General features: G+C 47.3%; 2 protein-coding genes across 9 annotated transcripts; one reads left to right on the forward strand and one right to left on the reverse strand.

The window, feature by feature from the left end:
• Window positions 1–2,953: 2,953 nt before the first annotated feature.
• Window positions 2,954–12,372, reverse strand: DNAAF6 (dynein axonemal assembly factor 6). 8 transcript variants are annotated; one of them, XM_033072600.1, is made up of 8 exons: window positions 12,329–12,368; window positions 11,536–11,801; window positions 10,997–11,108; window positions 9,242–9,305; window positions 8,079–8,184; window positions 6,102–6,198; window positions 5,233–5,318; window positions 2,954–3,727 (listed from the first exon to the last, which is right to left on the reverse strand). In XM_033072600.1, exons 3-8 carry the CDS (start codon window positions 11,093–11,095, stop codon window positions 3,592–3,594), a joined length of 588 nt encoding a protein of 195 aa, XP_032928491.1. In that variant the 5' UTR covers window positions 11,096–11,108; window positions 11,536–11,801; window positions 12,329–12,368; the 3' UTR covers window positions 2,954–3,591. The 8 variants fall into 8 exon arrangements, with proteins under 8 accessions (XP_032928491.1, XP_032928493.1, XP_032928499.1 ...); XM_033072602.1 differs by lacking the exon at window positions 11,536–11,801 and having other exon boundaries at window positions 12,329–12,372; XM_033072608.2 differs by lacking the exon at window positions 11,536–11,801 and having other exon boundaries at window positions 12,304–12,357.
• A 195-nt stretch (window positions 12,373–12,567) lies between these two features.
• Window positions 12,568–19,583, forward strand: LOC117003056 (nuclear pore glycoprotein p62-like). The gene is made up of 12 exons (XM_033072680.1): window positions 12,568–12,860; window positions 13,676–14,061; window positions 14,292–14,402; window positions 14,862–14,993; window positions 15,170–15,274; window positions 15,725–15,833; window positions 15,989–16,133; window positions 16,528–16,577; window positions 16,700–16,834; window positions 17,485–17,596; window positions 18,124–18,190; window positions 19,374–19,583. Exons 1-12 carry the CDS (start codon window positions 12,568–12,570, stop codon window positions 19,463–19,465), a joined length of 1,737 nt encoding a protein of 578 aa, XP_032928571.1. The 3' UTR covers window positions 19,466–19,583.
• Window positions 19,584–19,881: the final 298 nt, after the last annotated feature.

Consider the following 19,881-nt stretch of genomic DNA (forward strand, 5'->3'; position numbering starts at 1 on the left):
AGAATGAAGAGAGAGACAAAGAGAGCAAATAGAGATACCAAGAGACAAATCATCTCCTATTTGTGAAGATCATAGGAAAAAAATAAACAGCCCCCAGCATATTCCAGGCACCTCCCCTGGAGCCAGGACCACAGGCAGACAACAAAAACTGTCTGTGGCAGCAGCTCCTGAAGGGGATTGCAGACAACAAGGAGGAATCCAAGCTGCAGGTGCTGCAGAGGAGAGGGTAAAAGTCTGCACCAACACCAGCAGGTTGAAAAGGAGCTGCTCCAGCATGAGGGAGACAGATCTGTCTGTACACGTAGATACAGCTTAGTCATTTTAGATAAACTTTGTCTGGAGGGAAGGATATACTGATAAATCAGTGTTTCACACAGGACAAGAAGAACAAAAAGTTTGGATACAAATTTGAAAGTGAACAGAAAAATGAAGTAGTCTTTTAAGGCAAATAGAAGGGGTTTATTATGATACCGACAGCAGACCTGGAGGAAGATGAGAGTGAGAGCCTGCAGGTTTAAGGGAAAAATCTAAATTTAAGTTCTTGCACTATCTCAGGTGTTTCTATGGAGCAACTCATCTGGGTTTTCTCTTCCCCAAGCTATAGAATGAGACAAGTATCTTGGCCCCAGAGCACTAAGTGGGGAATATAAAGAGAGGTGAAATTCAAAGTGTGAGCTGGGCTCTGTATTTTGTACATGTATTTTAGTACACCACCATAGTTCTGAGAGAAGGCAGGAACAAGTAAAACAGGGATGGTGGCTCTGCAAACACAGCTGGAGGACAGAATGTGTGAACAAGGTGAGACGAGAACCTGCAGTTTATTGGGATACTACTGCAAACAAGCCTCCATCTCAGTTCCACATCTACAGTACCCTCTACTTAACTGCAATACATTTAATCAAGCTGCTTCTTATGGGAGCCAAATAAAGCTTGATGATGCTTGATGGCTGAGTTGTTTAACTGGGCTCATAATTTTGATTAATTAAGATGCTTGCAGGTGTTGGAGTGGCACTTCAGCAGCAGCATTGATGTTCAGAGGCAAAGGGGGTTCCCCTCCTGGAGGATTTCTGCCAGTCCTACTTCAGCAAAGCAAAGTGTCCTCAAGCCTGTGCAAAAAAGGTCAATTTTTGTAGCTGACAATAGCCTCCAGATTCCTGGGAATTTTGACAACCTGTAAGATGTTTTGACCAGTTTCCTCTTGGAAGGATATATGGAAAAAATCCAAACCCCAAAACTCAAACTTTTGCCTAGGGCAGCCTCTGTGTGCTTGATAGGAAGAAAGAGAGAATGAGAGACTCTCCAGGTGATGATGGTGCTTTCAGGCAGTGGATCCAACCAGCACAGCAAACCCCACAGAGCAGTGTCCCTACTTCAGAAAAGGGCAGCAGAGCTTACCCTGAGTGGAACACACAAAGCCTGGCTGCTTATGAGTTTGTCCCCTGTGTTCCTCCAAACTCACTCTGTGGTTTCAACCTCCCTCTGCCAGGACATCACCCTTTTCCTATCCAGTGTCACCAACCTGCCAGCTCCCCCTCATGGATGTCCTGCAGGAGCCTGGAGGTGGATGTACAGAGAGGCCAGCAAGCACAAGAAATCACGTTACAACCTCCCCCTTAAGCACTACAAATTTGTATTTCCCTTTTCTATTCAGCAGCTGGCTTTCTTACAGAACGTACTTACCTCAGATTTTTGTCTCCTGAATGCTGATAAAATGCCCTCAGGTTAAAAAATATTTGGAGATAAATATGGGTACCAGTGTGGCATATGCTCATTTCCATAAGAAACTAAAACATGGGAGAGAGGCACAATGAGCCAGACTCATCACTGTTTTCAGTATCAAACACTGACATTAACAGAACTTGATGATTTAAGGCTTAGTAAATGACTACTGCCAACTATAAAAGCACCATAACCTTGTGGATAGAGCACTGGAGTAGGGCTCAGAAGGGTTGTACCCTGCCAGGAAGGTACTGAATTAATTTGGACAAATTATCTTCACATGTGTATAAATACTGGTCAATCTTCCACTCTTTTTGTAATGTGTACAAGAAATGCAAAAATTAAGCAGCATATTATCTAGGGACCACAAAGACAACCTTTTTCCAAGAAACAGCTTGTTTGGCAAGCACAGGAGGGAAAAACTGAGTCAGGAGGAATGATGTCAGCCTTTTCTCATACATTTACATTGTCCTGCTCAACCACAGCTTTGGAACAAGAGACATTCAGATCTAATTTATGGAAACTTAAGCAGACCAGTTGGAGTAGCCCCTGAGTGTTATCAGCATATTTCATAGCTTGTGATGAATCATAACTGAAGTGTCTGCTTTCCAGTGCATTAAGACTAAAGCAGGAGTTGATTAGGATTATTCTGACCCAAGCAATGGTTCACTTTGCAGGGAAGTGGTTGAAATGCCCAGACATCAGCCTAATTTGTCCTGGAGTTATAATGCAGTGTATTACAAACATACTGTGACTACACCTTTAAACTCAGTGTCAGTGCCTGCAATCCATCATGGAGTATCCATCTTCTCATTACAGCCTGCCACAGATTTAGCTGCATGGGTGCAGCCTAGCTGGTCAATTATTTTCCTCTACTTACACCCCAGAAGAATGCAGCACTCAAGGCATTTTGCTCTGAAAGTACTCACAGGCTTTTGGTTAAATGTACCCTTAGTGCCAGGGCCTGCTTGTCCTCTCCGCTTGGATCACTGAGGAAGTACCTTTGCTTCCTGCAGAACTAACAATGTTAAATGAATATATTTGCCCAGCAGCTACTGAGAGAAACACCTTGGTAACTCATCTCTGTATCTCCAGATTGGACCTGAAGGCCAAAGAACAGATTTTGCAGTCCTTTGAGAGAAGCTTTGTTATGCAAAATTCCTCTTATCTCAACTTCTACGAGGTCTCTCAGAGCATAATATAGAGAAGGCAGGCTCAAAGACAACTGGAACTGTTCCTTAGAACCTATTATTTTATTAATCAAGAAAGATCAGAAAAAGAGGTGGAGGGACAGCAGATGAATAGACAACACTGAACCATAAATTGTGAAAAAAATGTTCAAAAGAGCTGAGATGTTCAGCAATCCAACTATAGCTGGTTAACTTGTTCTGCCAGTGTAAAGGAGCCTCAGATGTGGATATGGATCCATGAAGAACTTTGATCTTCTCACCAGGAAATAGGCAAGAGAAGATTCTGAACTGGCCCCAGTCCCAGCACTGGAGACCAAGCAAGGACACTTGCAAGTCTTGATATGATACCAAAGCACCAGACTCATTGTCCAGAGCCTCACTGTGCTACTTCTCAGCCACAACCACACAAAAGGCTCTAGCTGGCTTACAGAACCAAAGACTCCCACTTTCTGATTCACAGGGTCTGTATCAGACTGAAGGAAGCAGGAAGTTAACCAGAGCAGTGTAAGAGCCAGACAGCATCAGCTGTTAGAACCTGTGGGTGCTGTGCTCCTCCTGACTCATTTCTCCACAGACATTCCCCTGGACTGTTCAGGGGAAACAATCAACCATTTCACAACAAGTTGGGTTTCCAAAAGACTTCAAACTAGAACATTGGCTTTTGCAAACTTTCTCTATCTCTCTATCCATCAGAAAAATTTATGAGATCAAACTTCCTTGACACTCTCAAGGTGACCTCCAAGATCTCCTCTTCAGAGAGAAAACGAGCTTTCCCCTCCTTGCTGTTCACAGGGTAGGGGAGGTGCAGCAGCAGCTTCCTGTAAAAGAGGACACAGTGCATGTCAATGACTCAGATCAGGTGAGCAGCTGAGATGTCATTGCAAGTCACTCCTGCAATTCCTCAGTCAGTGTGCCAGGGAATGTTATTCCAATAGATCTCCTTATTGGGATGGATTGTGGGGCTCCTGCAATACCTCACACACAGCAAGACTGGCCCTGAAATATTTCCATCACTTAAAAGCACCTGGCTTAGAAGCAGCCCCAGGACTACAGAGTTGGAAGCAAGTGCTTTGAGTCAACCCATCTATGGGAGAACAAAGTTTTTCAGTATGTACAACTACAACTTGACATCTCGATTGTTCCTTTCGTACTGAGAAGACTTGCACTTATATTTGTGAAAGCAGCACTGGTTCAGGCTGTACCCAAGCAACCATCAGATTTATGGTGAACTTTTTATTTGCTAGGCTTGTGACTAAAGACAGCTGGGTACTGAGAAGATAATGGCAGATCTGAGTCACCAAAAAGACAGAATTGCAAAAGGAAAAGGATGCTGAAGTTTTCCTACATCTGCAGCATTGCATTAAGCTACTTCTTTTGCTACCCATAGGTTCATCAAGTCATTAGCTGAACAATTATTCCTCCCAATTTTCCAGTTTCAAAACAAACATTTCCAAACCTTCTTCCACTCCAGTTGCATCCTTGGGTTAAAACCAAGCACAGGGCAACTGACTCTGCCTAGTTTTGGCAGAGAAAAGTGGCTTTTCTATAGTTAGTCTACTGGGGACTTATTTAGGCCTTAATCCATGGCCTGCACCTCGAATTTATCTGCAGAAAGCTATTCACACATAGATCTTCCCACATCCCATTCAGTGCACCAAGTCAGCCCAGAGAGGATTAAGGTTTCTCATAAAAGCAGTCTTTGTGAAGAAGGACTTTGAGCAAAACAGACATAAGAATTATCTGGAAATCTCAGGCAGGGGAATAGCACACTGAGGGAGAGATGGAGAAAGACTGAGAAATCCAAGAGTGTATCAGTCAGATGATTATCTCTGTAGGCCTGAAATAGCCCTATTAAAAAAATCAAAGGAAATATCTTAAGGAAACCTTATAACATTTCCATCTCTGCATCTGTGCTTGGATATGTCCATAATTTGGCTTTCAGCTACTGAAAATGTACCTACACCTTTTTTTACCATCTTTGGTCATACGTATTTGTACAAATTAGTGCTTAGAAATACTAGACTAAGTCTTTCAAGATCTTGGGTAGCTTTTTGCCAGATGTTTTGAGCCCTTGAAGCCTTGTTGTTTAAGTAGCCAAAATCTGTCCTAAAGTGTTTTACTGGCTAGCATCACAGATTCAAAGCCAGCAGATTGTACACCTATGGATGGACTATGAGTGGTTTTTTTCTACATTTATTTCTCATGAGCAATTAATAGTACAATTTTTAGCTTTGTTTTCCACACAGACTGCAGTTAAAAGCTTGGCTAAACCCCATTTCAAACAGGATATTAACTGTGCTCCTATCAATTGTGCTACACTTACTTTTTGGGAGTTCGAAGGTCAAGAACCTTGTCCTGGATGTCTAATGTGATGTCTGAGTACTTTGTCTCTGGCAGCTTGATTTTAATCTGAAATGATGGGCAGAGGTAAAGCTGTGATTACATATGTTGCCCTGAAAGCAATAAAAGAGCTCATTTTCATGAATATTTCAATGCTAGTATCAAAGAGCAATGTTTTGAGAGGTAATTTGTATCAGAGAAAATACGACAGTGATAATGACTGCTTTCAATAGCTTAGTGATGTGTATTGATATCTTATTCTCCTCCAGATCCTGAGCTGCTAATGTGCTTGACAGGTGTTCGACATCCAGCACAAGCCTCAGGCTTTGTGTATTGCAGGGACAGTTTGCTTCTGCTGGAAAGATAACACAGCAGTTCTACCTGTCCTGGAGCTCAGAAACCAGGGAGGTCTTTGATGATATAATGATGAGGCAGGATCTAATAGCTGAAACTTTAAAGGCTGTCAGCACTGTAGCATTCTGCTAGCCCACACACCTTGTAAAAAATGCAGGAAGATGAAAAAAAATCTCCTTCCCAGCCCTTCTCCTCTCCAAATATGAAACTTCATTTTAGAGCTACATTTTATTCCCTCTAAGTTTATATGGGACATATGCATTTGCACAGATTCCCTTGAGCACACAGGTCCTTGAGGAGATACACAAGTTCCTCAGGCTAGCAAGTGTAAATGTCATCTACAAATGCTTGGAGAACCACGAGAAAATGCTACAGGAGGTCAAAGGCAGCAATAGAGCTTGGTGTTTACATTCTGTCCCTTGGAAAGATGGGGAGATGGAAAAGGGCAGAGAAAGAGCACAAAGAAGGGGTCAGAGCTCCAGGCTCAGCTCAGCTCACCACTATATCTTCACAGCAGGCAGTGGAGGGGTCTTTCCCAGTCATCCCAAAGAAGACATCCTCCGTTCCCACGTGCTGCTTGAATGAAATCTCATACCTGCCAAAGAGAAGCCATTGCCTAATAACACTGGAGCAGGAGACTGAAGGAGACTCTGGTTCTCAGAGGACTGAAATCCTCCTCACATTGTCTCTCCTCCATTGCAGTCTCCCTTCAAGGCTCCAATCCATCTGCACTGGGTTCCTGTTCAGAGCCATGACAGCTGGAAGACAGGTGAAGATCATTGACTCCACCTTCCAAAGCCCTCACCAGGCTGCCTCTGCTTCCCTAACCAGCCTTTGCAGGATCAGGAAATGCTTCCTAAGTGGATACGATGCTTATCAACCAGCCAAACTCCGTAAACTCTTGGGGAATGGATTTGAAAAGGGAGATGTCACAATTACATGTGTTCTATTCTGCCCTTCAGCATACTCTTGCAGCCTAAGCATAACACTCTAAAGCCAGATTGTAGTTTTTTTGCATTCAGCCAACATTTATTTTCTTCTTCACAACTACAAAATATAGACTCATGTATTCCCTTGCTCTTGGTGATTAATGAATGAGGGAAAGAAAACTGAATTTGTATTTGTAGCATATGCTAGTCCTACTAAGTTCAGCAAAATTACTGGGGTGGATCACTTGTCTAAGCTGTTAGAAATCCTTTCACATCTCCAGTGTGCATCTGCATATGTAATAATTCCTAAGTCAATGACAAATGTGTCTAATAGCTCTGGATGCACCTCTGTAGCCATCTGTTTTCCTTTCAGGACATTTTCTTCGCCTCATTTGATGAACTGTTTTAAAGACTTATACTCCTTCTTCATCTGTGCAACACTGGTCACAAGTGCTTGAGGCTGGAGAAGCACTACAGAGGGGAAGGGTCAGAGAAAAGCTTCTTTGTGCCCACAATACAAAGAGACTGTGTTCTGTATCTGACAGGTGACAATTTCAAGGACAACTCTGTGTGAGGGTGAATTCCAAATCATTTTCAGAAAGAATGAGTCCCTGTTCAGGTGGGTTTCAGGTCCTGTGTTTAACTGGGGAATTGAAAACCTCATTTTCAGAAAGGCTGAGTTCCTGTTCAGGTGGGTCTCAGGTCCTGTGTTTAACTGGGGAATTGAAAACCTCATTTTCAGAAAGGCTGAGTCCCTGTTCAGGTGGGTCTCAACTGGAAAATTGGACACCTCGCATCCTGACTTACATGCAGGAAAAAGTGAAGATTCTGGTGTACAATGTGCAGCTTCATGGGCTACAGTCCACATTTAACACTTCAGGACATGGCATTGAAAAGATGATTAAAAACGCAAAAGCTGCTTTATGGACTGACCCTCAGGGCTTTCTGACCTCTACAAACTACAGCTTACATGCCTGATTTCAAGAATATTTTTGCTACTGTTTTTCTATTGGCAAGGGAAAAGGCTCTGGTTTTGTGCTTTGACAGACTAAGATTGAATGACAACATTTAAGAGCTCAAAATTGCCTGCACACAGCTTTTCTTCCCGCAGTACTATTTGTCTCTAAAGAGCTCAAATCTTTGAAATGCAAATATACATTGGAGTACTTTATGAATTTATTAGTATGGAAAAATGGATGCATCTCAGTTGCAGCAGGAAAAAGCAGGTATTTCACACAAATGGCATATTTTAAAGTTAATAAATCGTTTTTCTGACCTACTTCCACTCCTAATCCCACTTTATACAAGTAACTGACACTGCACATAAACTTATGATGGGAAAAACCAACACTAAGTTTGTGTTCTGAGATCAGAAGATTTCAAGAGAGGGGTTAAAACCATTCCTCACATGTTGCTTAGATGCAACACTGATATCTTCCCTTTCTTCTTGCACGACACAAGCTTTTCAGCTGGCTGTACATGCTGTTTAACTCTCATCTCCATTAATGCTATGTAAAGCCCACACAGGCAGTCTCAGCTCTCTTACTCTGGCTTTTCTCTAGGGTCCCAGGTATCATCAAATTCAGAGCCTTCTGGGACCTCCTCTGTATTCCAAATGGTTTTCTTGTTTTCAGATTTCACTTGAAAAGTACCTGTAAGTGAGGAGAAAAATCACTCTGAGTCATTCTGAAATGTTTTTGTTCCTTAAGGCTTGCTGAAAGCTTAGAATATTTTTCAAGAATGAAAAAAAAAAGCCATTTCTAAAGCCTAGAAAAGTATTTCTAGGCTTTAGAAAAACCTTTGCATTAAAAGCATTCTAGGTAATGATTACTGTCTTCTTCACCTCACTATCTTATGAATGAGGATTTGCAGAGGGAGGATGTTTTCCTTTCACTTCAATCTCCTTTATCCAACCTTTATTTCCTGGAAATCCTCCTTTCTGGCATATAATATCTAGCATTTCAAAATCAGTAAAGTGTAGAGGGTTGAAATACTAATCTTCCACAAGCCCCCTGACATGAGATTTTCAGTGAGCACAGTCATTTACAAGAGGACCACCTCTTCACATAGAAATCCAGTTCTTCCCATTAATTACAGGGCACAGTCCAGTCAAAGTGCTTAAGACACATGGAAGTTTATGAGCAGAATAGCATGGTTTACATCTGTCCTGCATGGAAAAATATTCTTTTAGAAGCTGGTAAATGTGAAATTTGAAGTTTTTTAGAGTAGAATTTCTGGTTATTGCTGGAATCCTAAGCAAAAATTATCTATATTTGTCACAGTTCCTTTCCTGCAAAATTCACCCTGGCCCTGTTGGCCTTTCTTAGGGCTTTTAACTAAACTGCTCAAAAAAACTTTACATTAATTTTGCCAAGTCTTTACCAAAACTGTCCTCCTGTCTTCCCTGAGTACTTAGATGGAGTTTTGCTGCTCAGTTATAATCCTTGCAGCCCCCGACCAGGCTGTGCTCTGAACTGTTATCATCTCCACTGGAGGCTGCCCTGGATTACCCTTTCTGCTTCTCTTTGCATGTTTTAGAGTTAAGCTTTCAGGAAAGGAATAATTTTACAGTGTAACTGTAAGAAGTGTCATGTTATGCCCATCTCAAACATCAGTGGCCACTCTTTTATTGCAGTGGTGTCTTACTACAGCTGTTACAGTCTGCTGATGTGACACTCAATGCCACAACACACAAATACTCCTCCTTACTGGTGGGCTCTTTCTTTACTGGTCCAACACTCCCAGGAGTCATGGCAGCAACAGAACAGCGTGGCTGCAAAGAAAGGCAAGAGGATTTAAAATCAATTTTTACAGAGCCAAGCTCGGTTACAACCATAATGTCAGTAAATACAACACATTAACTAAGGTCAAACAAATCTCTGATAGAATTGAAAAAAACATTATCCCACAGTTTCATGACTGAACCACTGAACATTCTCTTCACTCTCACACAGCAGAAAGTGACCTTGACACACTGGGTTTGAGCAGGAAGCCCAGAATACAGACAGATGTGCTTTATGAGTTTTGGTTTCCATGGCATTTTGGCAAAATTTCCATGCTTTGCCTGCCATGAAAATATTACAGGAAACCAAGGGTGCCACATGAAAGCCCCATCACAGCACTTGGATTCCTTTTTACAGTAGAGATCATGTGGCAACAACATTTTCCTCTAATTATGAATCAATTTAGTGCTAATAGGCCAATGTGAGGCATTTCTCTATATATGAAGATTCCTTGGTTCAATAAAAGTGCCTCATATGCACAGAGCATTAAATTAAATCAAAATAAAGATTTCAATTTACCCAAATTGACTCAGACTTAATTGACATCCCTCGTGGCAATTTTCCATTTCTGTCTCTGAAGTGTCATTTATTTTATTAATAAGATGTAAACAAATTCTTTTTAAAATCAGGATGTTTACAGCAGAGATGTACAGCAATAATGCAGGGTTTAAAAGGCAGGCATTAAAGAGCTGGAGGATAGTTGGAGTGTGAAGGACCACATCTGTAACCCACTGAAAGAAAACTTCAAGGGATATACACCCCTTTTATCCCACACATTACTTGCATTGCCACTACTGGGGCTGGTTAGCTCTTTGTTGAGGAGTCATTTGGAGGAACACCCAGGCATTTGCTATTTTTGTTATCTGTTTTTTTTTTTTTTTTTTTTTTTTTTTTTCCCTTATCCATGTCATAATATGATCTGTCCAAAATCCTGAGAGACTTGGCAAAGTTTTGAGCCTTCACAGAGGCCTTCCACATTGTTGGCACTTGGGAATATTTCTTCCCATCACACAGGCAGGCCTAGATGAAAGCAGGTGTTGCATGTTGCAGGATTAATGCATGTTCTCCAAACTGTGATTTTCATCTGCTCCTGAGAGGAATTGATATAGAAGAACACATTTGGATATTTCTCTCATTATTCATTCAGATTATGCACCTTAGAATGATTGTTCACCTTTCCCTATTTTATGACCACCAAAATACTTCAGTGATCAATTGTCTCTACAGTTCTTCAATGTCTGACATATACAATTAATACACTCAGTTGCCTCTGGATATTTTGGTCCTTACTCAGTTGAGCATCAAAATTTTCCCCACTTGTCTGGTTGTAACTGCCTTCATCTCCAGCAGAGTTCAGGGGAAAGTAGGGGGAAGCCTGAAGTATCTAAAGCTCTTTCAACTCCATGTTCTCATTTCCTTCAGGCTGAAAAACTAAACCTCCCTCATATGTTGTGCTTACAATGTCTCCTTGTTTTCCTGGGGCATCTTGCTCATTCTCTACCTCAAGAGCTTGTTACTCTGAAAGTATCCTTGAGCTGTTTCAGTCAGTCCAAAACCTTCTAAGGTTTTCATTCTGTTTTTACTTGCTCAGGAGAAAAAGATATTTGCTTCTCTTTGGTTAACAAGATTAGGCTATGGCACAATATGTAAAAGAAGCAGAAAATTCTAATGAAAGGCTCACCACATCATCATAATCATCATCCTCCTCTTCTGGAGCATCACGGAGCAGTTTGGCAAGGCTCTGCAGAGAAGAGCCTGAGAACACACTGTCCATATCCATAGCCACTGCTCACCTATGCAGAAAAAACAAGTGACAGATGAAGCAGGAACCAAATGTGCTTGGAACAGCCTGTAAAGCACAATTTTCCTGCTGTGTGTTTGGGAAGGAAAAGTTTAGCCAAGTTCCTGTATGTGTGATGACAAAACATGTAAAATGGAACAGAAAATCAAAGAACATGCTGAGTTGGATGGGACCCATCAGGATTGGCGGGTCCAGCTCCTGGCCCTGTGCAGGACAGCCCGAGTCCCACCATATGCGTGGGAGCATTGTCCAAATTCTCTTCGCAGCCTTGGGGCTGTGACCACTTCCCTGGGGATCCTGTTTCAGTGCCAGACCACCCTCTCGGGGAAGAATCATTCCAGATCGCCAACATAAACATCCCCTGAGAGAGCTGGAGCTGCTCCCTCGGGTCCTGCCATCCCAAGGGAATATCACCCAACCTTTTCCTTCTGTGCCCATCCTACGGATGTTCTGCTCGGCTGCCTTTTGCTGCAAGCACAGCTGAGCCTTACAGGCGCCTCGGGCCGAGCCGTGTCACACAGGTAACCCGGCAGAACTCTCCGTAGGCTCCCCCAGCCGCCAGCCTTCGGACCGGGCCAGCTCCAGGCGCAGTGGGGGCGAAGGGAACCGCAGCGACAAATCCTCGTCCCCGCTGTCAGGCGGCTCCAATACCGCACCCCGGCCCGGTGTCCCCTGTCACGCATCCCTGACCCGGTGACAGAGACCCTGCATCCTCGGCCTAGCCCCGGCCCGGCGCCCGCTCACTGCGCAGCCCCTGTCCAGCCGCCCCAGCCCGGCGTCCCTTCCCTGGTCCCGCACCCGGCCCGGTGTCCCTGGTCCCGCACCCAGCCCGGTGTCCCCGGTCCCGCACCCAGCCCGGTGTCCCTGGTCCCGCACCCAGCCCAGTGTCCCCGGTCCCGCACCCAGCCCGGTGTCCCCGGTCCCGCACCCAGCCCGGTGTCCCTGGTCCCGCACCCAGCCCGGTGTCCCCGGTCCCGCACCCAGCCCGGTGTCCCTGGTCCCGCACCCAGCCCAGTGTCCCCGGTCCCGCACCCAGCCCGGTGTCCCTGGTCCCGCACCCAGCCCGGTGTCCCTGGTCCCGCACCCAGCCCGGTGTGCCCGGTCCCGCACCCAGCCCGGTGTCCCCGGTCCCGCACCCAGCCCGGTGTCCCCTGTCCCACACCCAGCCCGGTGTCCCCGTCCCGTATCCAGCCCGGTGTCCCCGTCCCGCACCGCGGCCCCGCAGCCGCGTCCCCCGTCCCCACAGCAACGCAAACACGCCCCGCCCCTCACGCCCCAACAGCCAATCGAACCCGCGGGACAGCGAGTGGCGGTCGCGCTGACCAATGGGAGCCGAGGGCGGGAAGGCGCGGGGCGGGGCGCGGCGCGGTGACGCCATCGCCGCGCGCGCGGTCGCGGAGCCGCCGCCGCGCCTGCCGGAGCTCGGCCCGCGCCGCCGCCGCCGCCGCGCCATGAGCCAGTTCAGCTTCGGGGCGGCCGCGCCCGGCGGCGCCTTCAGCCTGGGCGCGCCCCGACCCGCCGCCACCACCGCGGCCACCGGCGGCTTCTCCTTCTCCACGCCCGCCACCGCCACCTCCTCCAGCGGCTTCAGCTTCGGCAGCGCGGCGCCGGCGGCGGGCGGCAGCCAGACCGCCGGGTTCTTCTCCTTCAGCAAGCCGGGCACGGCCGCGCAGCCCTCCAGCTTCAGCTTCGGCTCGGCCGGCGCGGCCCCCGCGGCCCCGGCAGCCGCCTCCTTCCAGCTGGGGTGAGAGGCCGGGGCCGGCCGGGGGCGCGGGCACCGGGGAGGCTCCGGGGGAGGAACCGGGGAAGGCTCCGGGGGGTGCCGGGCCAGGGCTCGGCGGGGATCCTGCAGGGAGCGAGCCTTGCCTCTTGTCCTGGGGGTCCCAGCGCCCCGCACTCATCGCCTCGCTGGGCAGGTGCTGGGCGAGCCCTGCACCCGTCCCGGCTGATGTTTTCATGGGGAGCTCTTACACGGGCTGCGAAGGAGAAGTTGCGCGTTTCCGTCTGGAACTAGCCTGGAGACGCGTGCACAGAGAAATGCGAAAGCTCTGCTACCGAATATAAATAGTCCTGTTTTTCTGACCCGAATCTGGAGTGCTCTGAATGTTTTCCCGGCACTTTGGGAGTGATTTGTCGTTAAGGAAAGGCTGCGAGTTCTGGAGTGGCTCTGCAGAGCTGCTGCTGTCAAAGCTTGCCAGATGGGAGCTGTGGGAAGGGAGCTCAGATGGGGACGAGCAGAAAAAAACCAGCCTTGTGTACAGGGAGTGAAAATGGTGAGCTGAGAGAAGGAGCAGTTTCACATATATCGCAATAAAATGTCCTGTGGTGGCTGGGTGGGTGGAGGTAATGAAGGGAGAGTCAGTAGAAAGAGCCCTAAGGGAGGGTGGCAGGTGACAGCAGCTGGATAGAGTCTGCTCAGTACTGGACACAAGCCTGGCCATGTGTGCATCTCTTTGAAAGGAGGGTTCTGTTGTCAGCAAGTGGTCAGGGAGAAGGCCAGCTGTGTACTGGAGTGGATGTGTGTCTCAAGCAGATTGGATCTTTTCTTTTCTTCCCTAGGGCAAACACCCCAAAAGTGAACTTTGGAGCCAGCACTGCCACTTCAGCTCCTGGAATCACGGGGAGTTTTTCTTTTGGTACCCCTGCCGCAACCAGCACACCCTCGAGCCAGGCAGCAGCCCCGTCTGGCTTTACCTTTGGCTCTGCTGGCACCAGCAGCACCAGCACGGCTCCGTCTGGGACAACAGGAGGCTTCACCTTCTCCAGTGGCACCACGACTCAGGCGGGAACAGCCGGCTTCAGCATCGGCACCGCGGCTCCGCAGGCGGCGTCCGCAGGGATGACCTTTGGCACGGCCCCCGCGGCTGCTGCCACCACCAGCACGGCCACCCTGGGAGCTGCCACCCCGGCAGCAGCGCCCTTCAGCCTTGGGGGGCAGCCCTCAGGTGGGGGAAAGGGCTGGGGGGCAGCTGGAGCCTGGGAGCCTTTGGCATGGGGATGTCTGAGGGTGGAGGGCAGCTCTGCAGCCTCTGCCTTCTGCTGGGGCAGAATGGAGCGAGGGGCTGGAGCCAGAGGTGTTTCTGATAGGCCTGCCCAGGGTGTGCAGAGCTGAGCAGCAACTGCTCTTTAGCCTGTAGGAAGCAAGTCCAGCTTTTCTTTTTGCTCCTGCTTCCAGGTCTAACCTTTGGGGCACTGCCTTCAACAGCAGCCACCAGTACAACCACAGCAACGCTGACCACAAGTACCAGCCAGGCACCCACCCTGTCCTTTGGAACCAAGCCTGGAGGTAGGAAGCTGTTCTAGAAAACAATTCCTCAAGGCTTTGTGAAATCTGCTGTCCTCCTGGCAATATTTGTCTATTGAAAGTAGACAAGTACCTTATACTGGGGTGTGGGAAGGGCCCAGAAGCTTTTGTTCCTGTCAGTTTGCTCTGGCAGTGATGATCTGTGACAGCTCCTAGAGCCATTGGACAGCATGTCCTGTGTTTGTGCTTGTGTCCCACATGCCAGATTCTGTTCTGTGCAAGTTTGCGGAGCAGAGTGGAAGGGAGGCAAAATCTTAAAGGGCACATTGTGAAAGAGAGGGAGTGGAGGGAGAATAAGAGGAGAAGGATGTTGAGATGCTGACATCCCCAAGAGCCAGGTGTGGCTGGGTAGTTTGTGTCACCTTCCCAGCAGGGTTGTTGTGTAGTGGGTGGGAGCTCAGTGTGCTCTGCTTGTACACATGGAGCTGTTTGTCTCTACAGTCACATCCACAGCTGCCACCACAGCCTCCACCCCCAGCACCACCTCAGTGCTGGGCTCCACGGGGCCCTCGTTGTTTGCGTCTGTGGCCACGTCTTCAGCCCCAGCCTCCAGCACCAGCACGGGCCTCTCACGTGAGTCTCTGCAGGCAGCTTTGTCCCTGGGGCAGTAAAGGAGCAGCGTGGCTGCTGCTCCCTGTGCCTGCTGGAGCTGCTGCAGTGGGAGCAGGGAGCAGGCTGGGCACAGCTTTTCCCAGGGGCCCTGCATTTCCTGGCCTAGGCAGCCTGTCAATGGTGTCTTCTCTTTACAGTTGGTGCCACTTCCACTGGTTCCACTGGGACAGCCAGTCTGGGCACGCTTGGCTTTGGATTAAAAGTTCCTGGAACAACAGCTGCCACAACAAGCACGGCCACTGGTAGGAACAAGATTCTGAAAGGCACTGGAGAGAAGGGAGCCTGAATGCAGTGCTCTGTAGAAGTGTGAAGGGCAATGTGAGAGTAGAGGCACAGCAGTTATGATTTGGAAAGCCCTTGAGTAACTGAAAACAACAGCGTTTGTCTTTCTCACATCCTTTTCCATCTCTTAGTTGAAAACCCAAAAGTTCTCTCGTCTGCTGCAGAGGTGCAGGGGTGGAACTGGGTGTGCTGGTAGTTGTTAGGTCTAACAGTAAAATATGAGGATGTTGACAAGGGTGTGGGCTGGGGATGTTTTCATTCCCTTCTTGACAGAGGTGGCATTTGCTGCTGTTCCCTTCCGAGGGATCCACTGCAGCTCCTACAGCCATGGGCAGTGCACCCTGCACCTGTTCTCTGTGGGGTACCAGGTGTGTGCTCTTCTCTTGCTTGACCTGAATCTCCTCCTGCAGGGACTACTTCTGCTTCTGGCTTTCCTTTGAATCTGAAGCCTTTGACTACAACTGGTGCCATTGGAGCTGTGACCTCCACAGCTGCCATAACCACAACCACCACAACCAGGTGGGTGTTCTGTGAGCACTGACCATTTCCTGCCTGGGGCAGGAGCAGCTGCAGTGTTCATGCTGGGATCTGCAGGAGGAAGGGAAAAGAAGTGAGTGTTGTGGTGTTTCTCTTTCCTGACCCTGTGTCCTGTGCTGCCCCTCACTCCCTCTCAGTGCTCCCCCAGTGATGACTTATGCCCAGCTGGAGAGTTTGATCAACAAGTGGAGCCTGGAGCTGGAAGACCAAGAGAAGCACTTCCTCCATCAGGCTACACAAGTCAATGCCTGGGACAGGATGCTGATAGAGAATGGAGAGAAGGTGAGCAGGCCTCCACTGGAGCCTCATTCTGCTTCTCAGGTCCTTAAAGGCCTCAGTGTTACAAGCCATCAAGTGGGACTTCCTGCTTGTAAAAACAATAGATGTGAGCTCCACATGGGTGCTTTTCACAGTTTGTCTGTGTGTCTTTTCTGGCCTTTAGGCCTTGGAGCTTGGAAATGTGTTTTGTGACTTTGCTCTGTGATGCCAGGTTCTCTTAGGTGGAATCATTCCAAGCTGAACCTCCCTTATTCCATCTTTGGTCTGCAAATCTTTATGTAACCACCTCTTGTTTCCAGTAGAGCTTGCATGGTGCTGCTTTCTCCCTCCCATCTCTCTTCTTTGGAGAGCTGATTTCTTGGTTTTCAAGGTGTAATGAAATGTCTTCTCTTTCCAGATTACTTCATTACACAGAGAAGTAGAGAAGGTGAAGGTTGATCAGAAGAGGTAAGAGCCTGTGAGCACTTGAAATGATTTTATTTCTTCTCTGCATTGTCCTGCCTGGTTGTGTGACAGCTGTGCAATGTCTGCAGCATGAAAGGGAAGCAGTTGGCATTTTCTCTTTGCAGACTGGATCAGGAGCTGGACTTCATTCTGTCCCAGCAGAAGGAGCTGGAGGACTTGCTGACCCCTCTGGAGGAGTCTGTGAAGGAGCAGAGCGGGACCATCTACCTGCAGCACGCGGATGAGGAACGGGAGAGGACGTGAGGCACAACCCTGCTGGGCATGGGGGATGAGCACTGTGTTCTGGTCATGGCAGGCAGCAGGAGATAGAGTTGGGATGTGGGACAGGATTGCACAATGAGTGGCTGCTGTCAGATATTTAATCCTGTTTTACGCGTAGCAATTTCAATTTTACTCATTAGAAACTAGAACAGTGAGTGGAAGCTCTTGAATCAGCATGAAAAGCTCTTTGGATGCTGGTGTAAACCTCTAGGAAGAGGTTACTAATTTTGGCATAATCTCGGAAAATTAATTATTCTTCAGTGGCAGAAGTGGTGAGAGCAGAGTGAGCTGTGTGTGACATGAGCATCCTCGAAAGCCTTTAGTGATGTGTAATAGCAGTGTCATTAAAGGCAGGGTTTGTGTGGCTCAAGAAATGAAGAATCTTGAATCCAGCTTTGCTGCTTCCTTCAGTTCCCATAAAGCCTTCCAGGAAGTTCTCCACTCTCTTTCTTGTCTGTAGATCAAGGGAGACAGCAGTGGGCAGGTGATGGAGCCTCTCTGGGTGCTGTTCCCAGGTCTCTGCCAGCCTTGGCTGCAGATGTGGAAGCTCATTCCCATAGTTGCTGTGACTGCAGGTCTTCCAAGTTCTCCTCAATCATTCTGATCTTGGTTCCCTTGTGCTCTGCAGCTACAAACTGGCTGAAAACATCGATGCTCAGCTGAAGCGCATGGCACAAGATCTGAAGGACATCATTGATCACTTGAACACGTCAGGAGGCCCAGCAGACACGAGTGACCCGGTAAATGCAAGCTTCTATTTAATATTGCTGAAGAGGCAAAGGATATTGAATTAGTTCTAACTCTTCATTTGTCCCCAAGTGTATTCTATATTTATACTTTTTCTTTTTATCTCATAAAGCAAGTTCTTATATCCTCGTTAAACAAGATGTGAATGACTTGCTCTTTCTGATGTCTATTTAATTTATTTTAATGCTCCTTGTGACTTTACTGAGAAGTTTTTTTTTTTCAGTAAAACTTTCCCTTCAGTATTGCAGACTAAGTTTTTCCACATTAATTTTGAATTTTGCCACTTTAAGCCTAAGGTAATCAATGTTCTGCTGGTTCCTAGGCCTAAATTAAAATAACCCAAAGCCACAGATATATCATCTAAAGTGTGCAGTTCTCTTGCTGCTAAGAAGCAAAGTAGCAGCATTGCTGCACACACTTCCCTGGCAAAGTGACTGCTGCCTTAGGAGAAACTTGCCTTGGACTCCTCTTGCTGTTCATGCAGTCTCACAACTGACTTGCACCTTCTCTCTCTGCTCAGCTTCAGCAGATCTGTAAAATTTTGAATGCACACATGGATTCCCTGCAGTGGATTGACCAGAACTCAGGTGAGATTTATCTTGCAGCCTTCTGGGAATGTGAATGGACAGCAGGAGCTTGTGTGTGTTTGTTCATCCCTAAATTCCTGAAGGTGCCTGAGGAATCTTCCTGTTCACCTTCAGTGGCACTGTCCCTTCTGGGCTTGAATTCTCCTGCAGTGCCTGATTAGAGGGCTCTGATGAGCACTTACTCCTGGCAACTGCTGCTGTTTTACCAAAAAAGCCCTGCTTGAAGTACATCAGTGCAAAGCAAAGAACTTGAAAACCTTATTCTTCATTCTGTCAAACTAATGTTAAAGTAGCTCAACTTGTAAATGAGTGTGGGGTTTGCCTGTGGTGCAGAAAAACTGGTGAGGGGAATTGTGTTTGTTGAATGTTGCCATCCTCGCTCTTAAAACAGAAAAGCCAGAGTTAGGTAACATGGAGCAGATCTGCAGGTGGGGTAGCTCTGGAGGAATAATGTGGGAATTTTAGAGTCTCAATAGCTCCAGATCCAGTGCAGAGCACGGGGTGCACTCAGGAATGAACACTTGATAGTGGAGTGACTGTTTGGTATTCACCTTTAACTCAGGCCATACTAAAACAAGACAGGAAAATGGAACTTTTCTCCCAGGCAGTGCCTCCTGGTGAGGGATTCTGGAATTCTGTGTCGTTTGGATGTTAACTGGTAGCAACCACACGGGGGCATGGCAGAATAAAGCAGCTCTCCTTTCAGCAGCCCCAGAGTGCACTGCCTGGCTACAGTGCTGTGAAATGCTCACACCTGGTGAAACTTCTTATGTGAAAGCAGGCCTGCTGTTCTCCATGCCCACACAGAATTACTGGCTTAGGCCAGGGTCTAATTAGGGGTTTTCTTTCAGAACACTTATGCTAGGCTCCACATTCCAAACATGCCTTTTTCAGGAAGTCTGGTACAGCTCCTGTGCTACCTGAATTCTTTACAGAATGTGTGTGAAAACAGCTGTTTCCTTTAAATTTTCCTCGAAAGGAGACCCATTTTTTCCTCTGCCATTCAATAATGAAGAAGTTGTCTTATTGGCAATGCTTTGGGTTGAGTTTTCCTCCTGCTTTGTCCACTGTCAAATCCAAGTGACTGTCAACAAGAAAATATTTTTCTTTCTGCAGGCAAAACTGTGCAGGGTTGTGTTCTGGGGTAACTGTGACATTAGTTAATCCCTTGTTTCTCCCACAGCTGTGCTGCAGAGGAAGGTGGAAGAGGTGACAAAGGTTTGTGAGAGTCGCCGCAAGGAGCAGGAGCGCAGCTTTCGCATCACCTTTGATTGAAACACTCCCATGGTCAAAGGATGTACATAAAACCTCCACAGAAAAGAGGTGTTTGGGAGCTGAGGACTGAAACTTTTCTTTTCTTTTCTTACAATAAAATGTGTTGTTTGTTCAGTTAGCCCTTGTGGTGGTGGACTGGATTTCACCTGCTCCCATCAGAAACTGGATGAAGTTTGTGCAGGAAGTGTGTGCTCTGTGCTTTAGCTGTGCCTGCAGACTGGTGAGATAACAGAAATGCTGCCTTGGAGAGCTCTGCATGGTTTTGCATGGCCTGGTTTTGGAAGGAGGCTGCTGTGAGAAGCTGCCAGAAGCTTCCACCCTGTCCAGCAGAGCCAGTGTCTGGTGGCTCCAAAAGACAGACACATTCCTGGCCAGGGCTGGGCCAGTTAGGGATGGTGGTAATGCCTCTCTGAAAC

The sequence above is a fragment of the Catharus ustulatus genome, chromosome 14 (genome assembly GCF_009819885.2).
Source record: "Catharus ustulatus isolate bCatUst1 chromosome 14, bCatUst1.pri.v2, whole genome shotgun sequence".
Taxonomy (NCBI): domain Eukaryota; kingdom Metazoa; phylum Chordata; class Aves; order Passeriformes; family Turdidae; genus Catharus; species Catharus ustulatus.

Bases quoted from the DNA above. Each gene is read 5' to 3' on its own strand.
- LOC117003056 (XM_033072680.1), top strand. From the start codon at position 12,568: ATGAGCCAGTTCAGCTTCGGGGCGGCCGCGCCCGGCGGCGCCTTCAGC. The intron at 14,403-14,861 runs GTAGGAAGCTGT...TTGTCTCTACAG, and splicing joins CTTTGGAACCAAGCCTGGAG to TCACATCCACAGCTGCCACC. The intron at 15,275-15,724 runs GTAGGAACAAGA...CTCCTCCTGCAG, and splicing joins CACAACAAGCACGGCCACTG to GGACTACTTCTGCTTCTGGC.
- DNAAF6 (XM_033072602.1), bottom strand. From the start codon at position 11,095: ATGGATATGGACAGTGTGTTCTCAGGCTCTTCTCTGCAGAGCCTTGCC. The intron at 9,306-10,996 runs GTGAGCCTTTCA...CTTTCTTTGCAG, and splicing joins ATGATGATTATGATGATGTG to CCACGCTGTTCTGTTGCTGC. The intron at 6,199-8,078 runs GTAAGAGAGCTG...TCTCTTTGGCAG, and splicing joins GACCCTAGAGAAAAGCCAGA to GTATGAGATTTCATTCAAGC.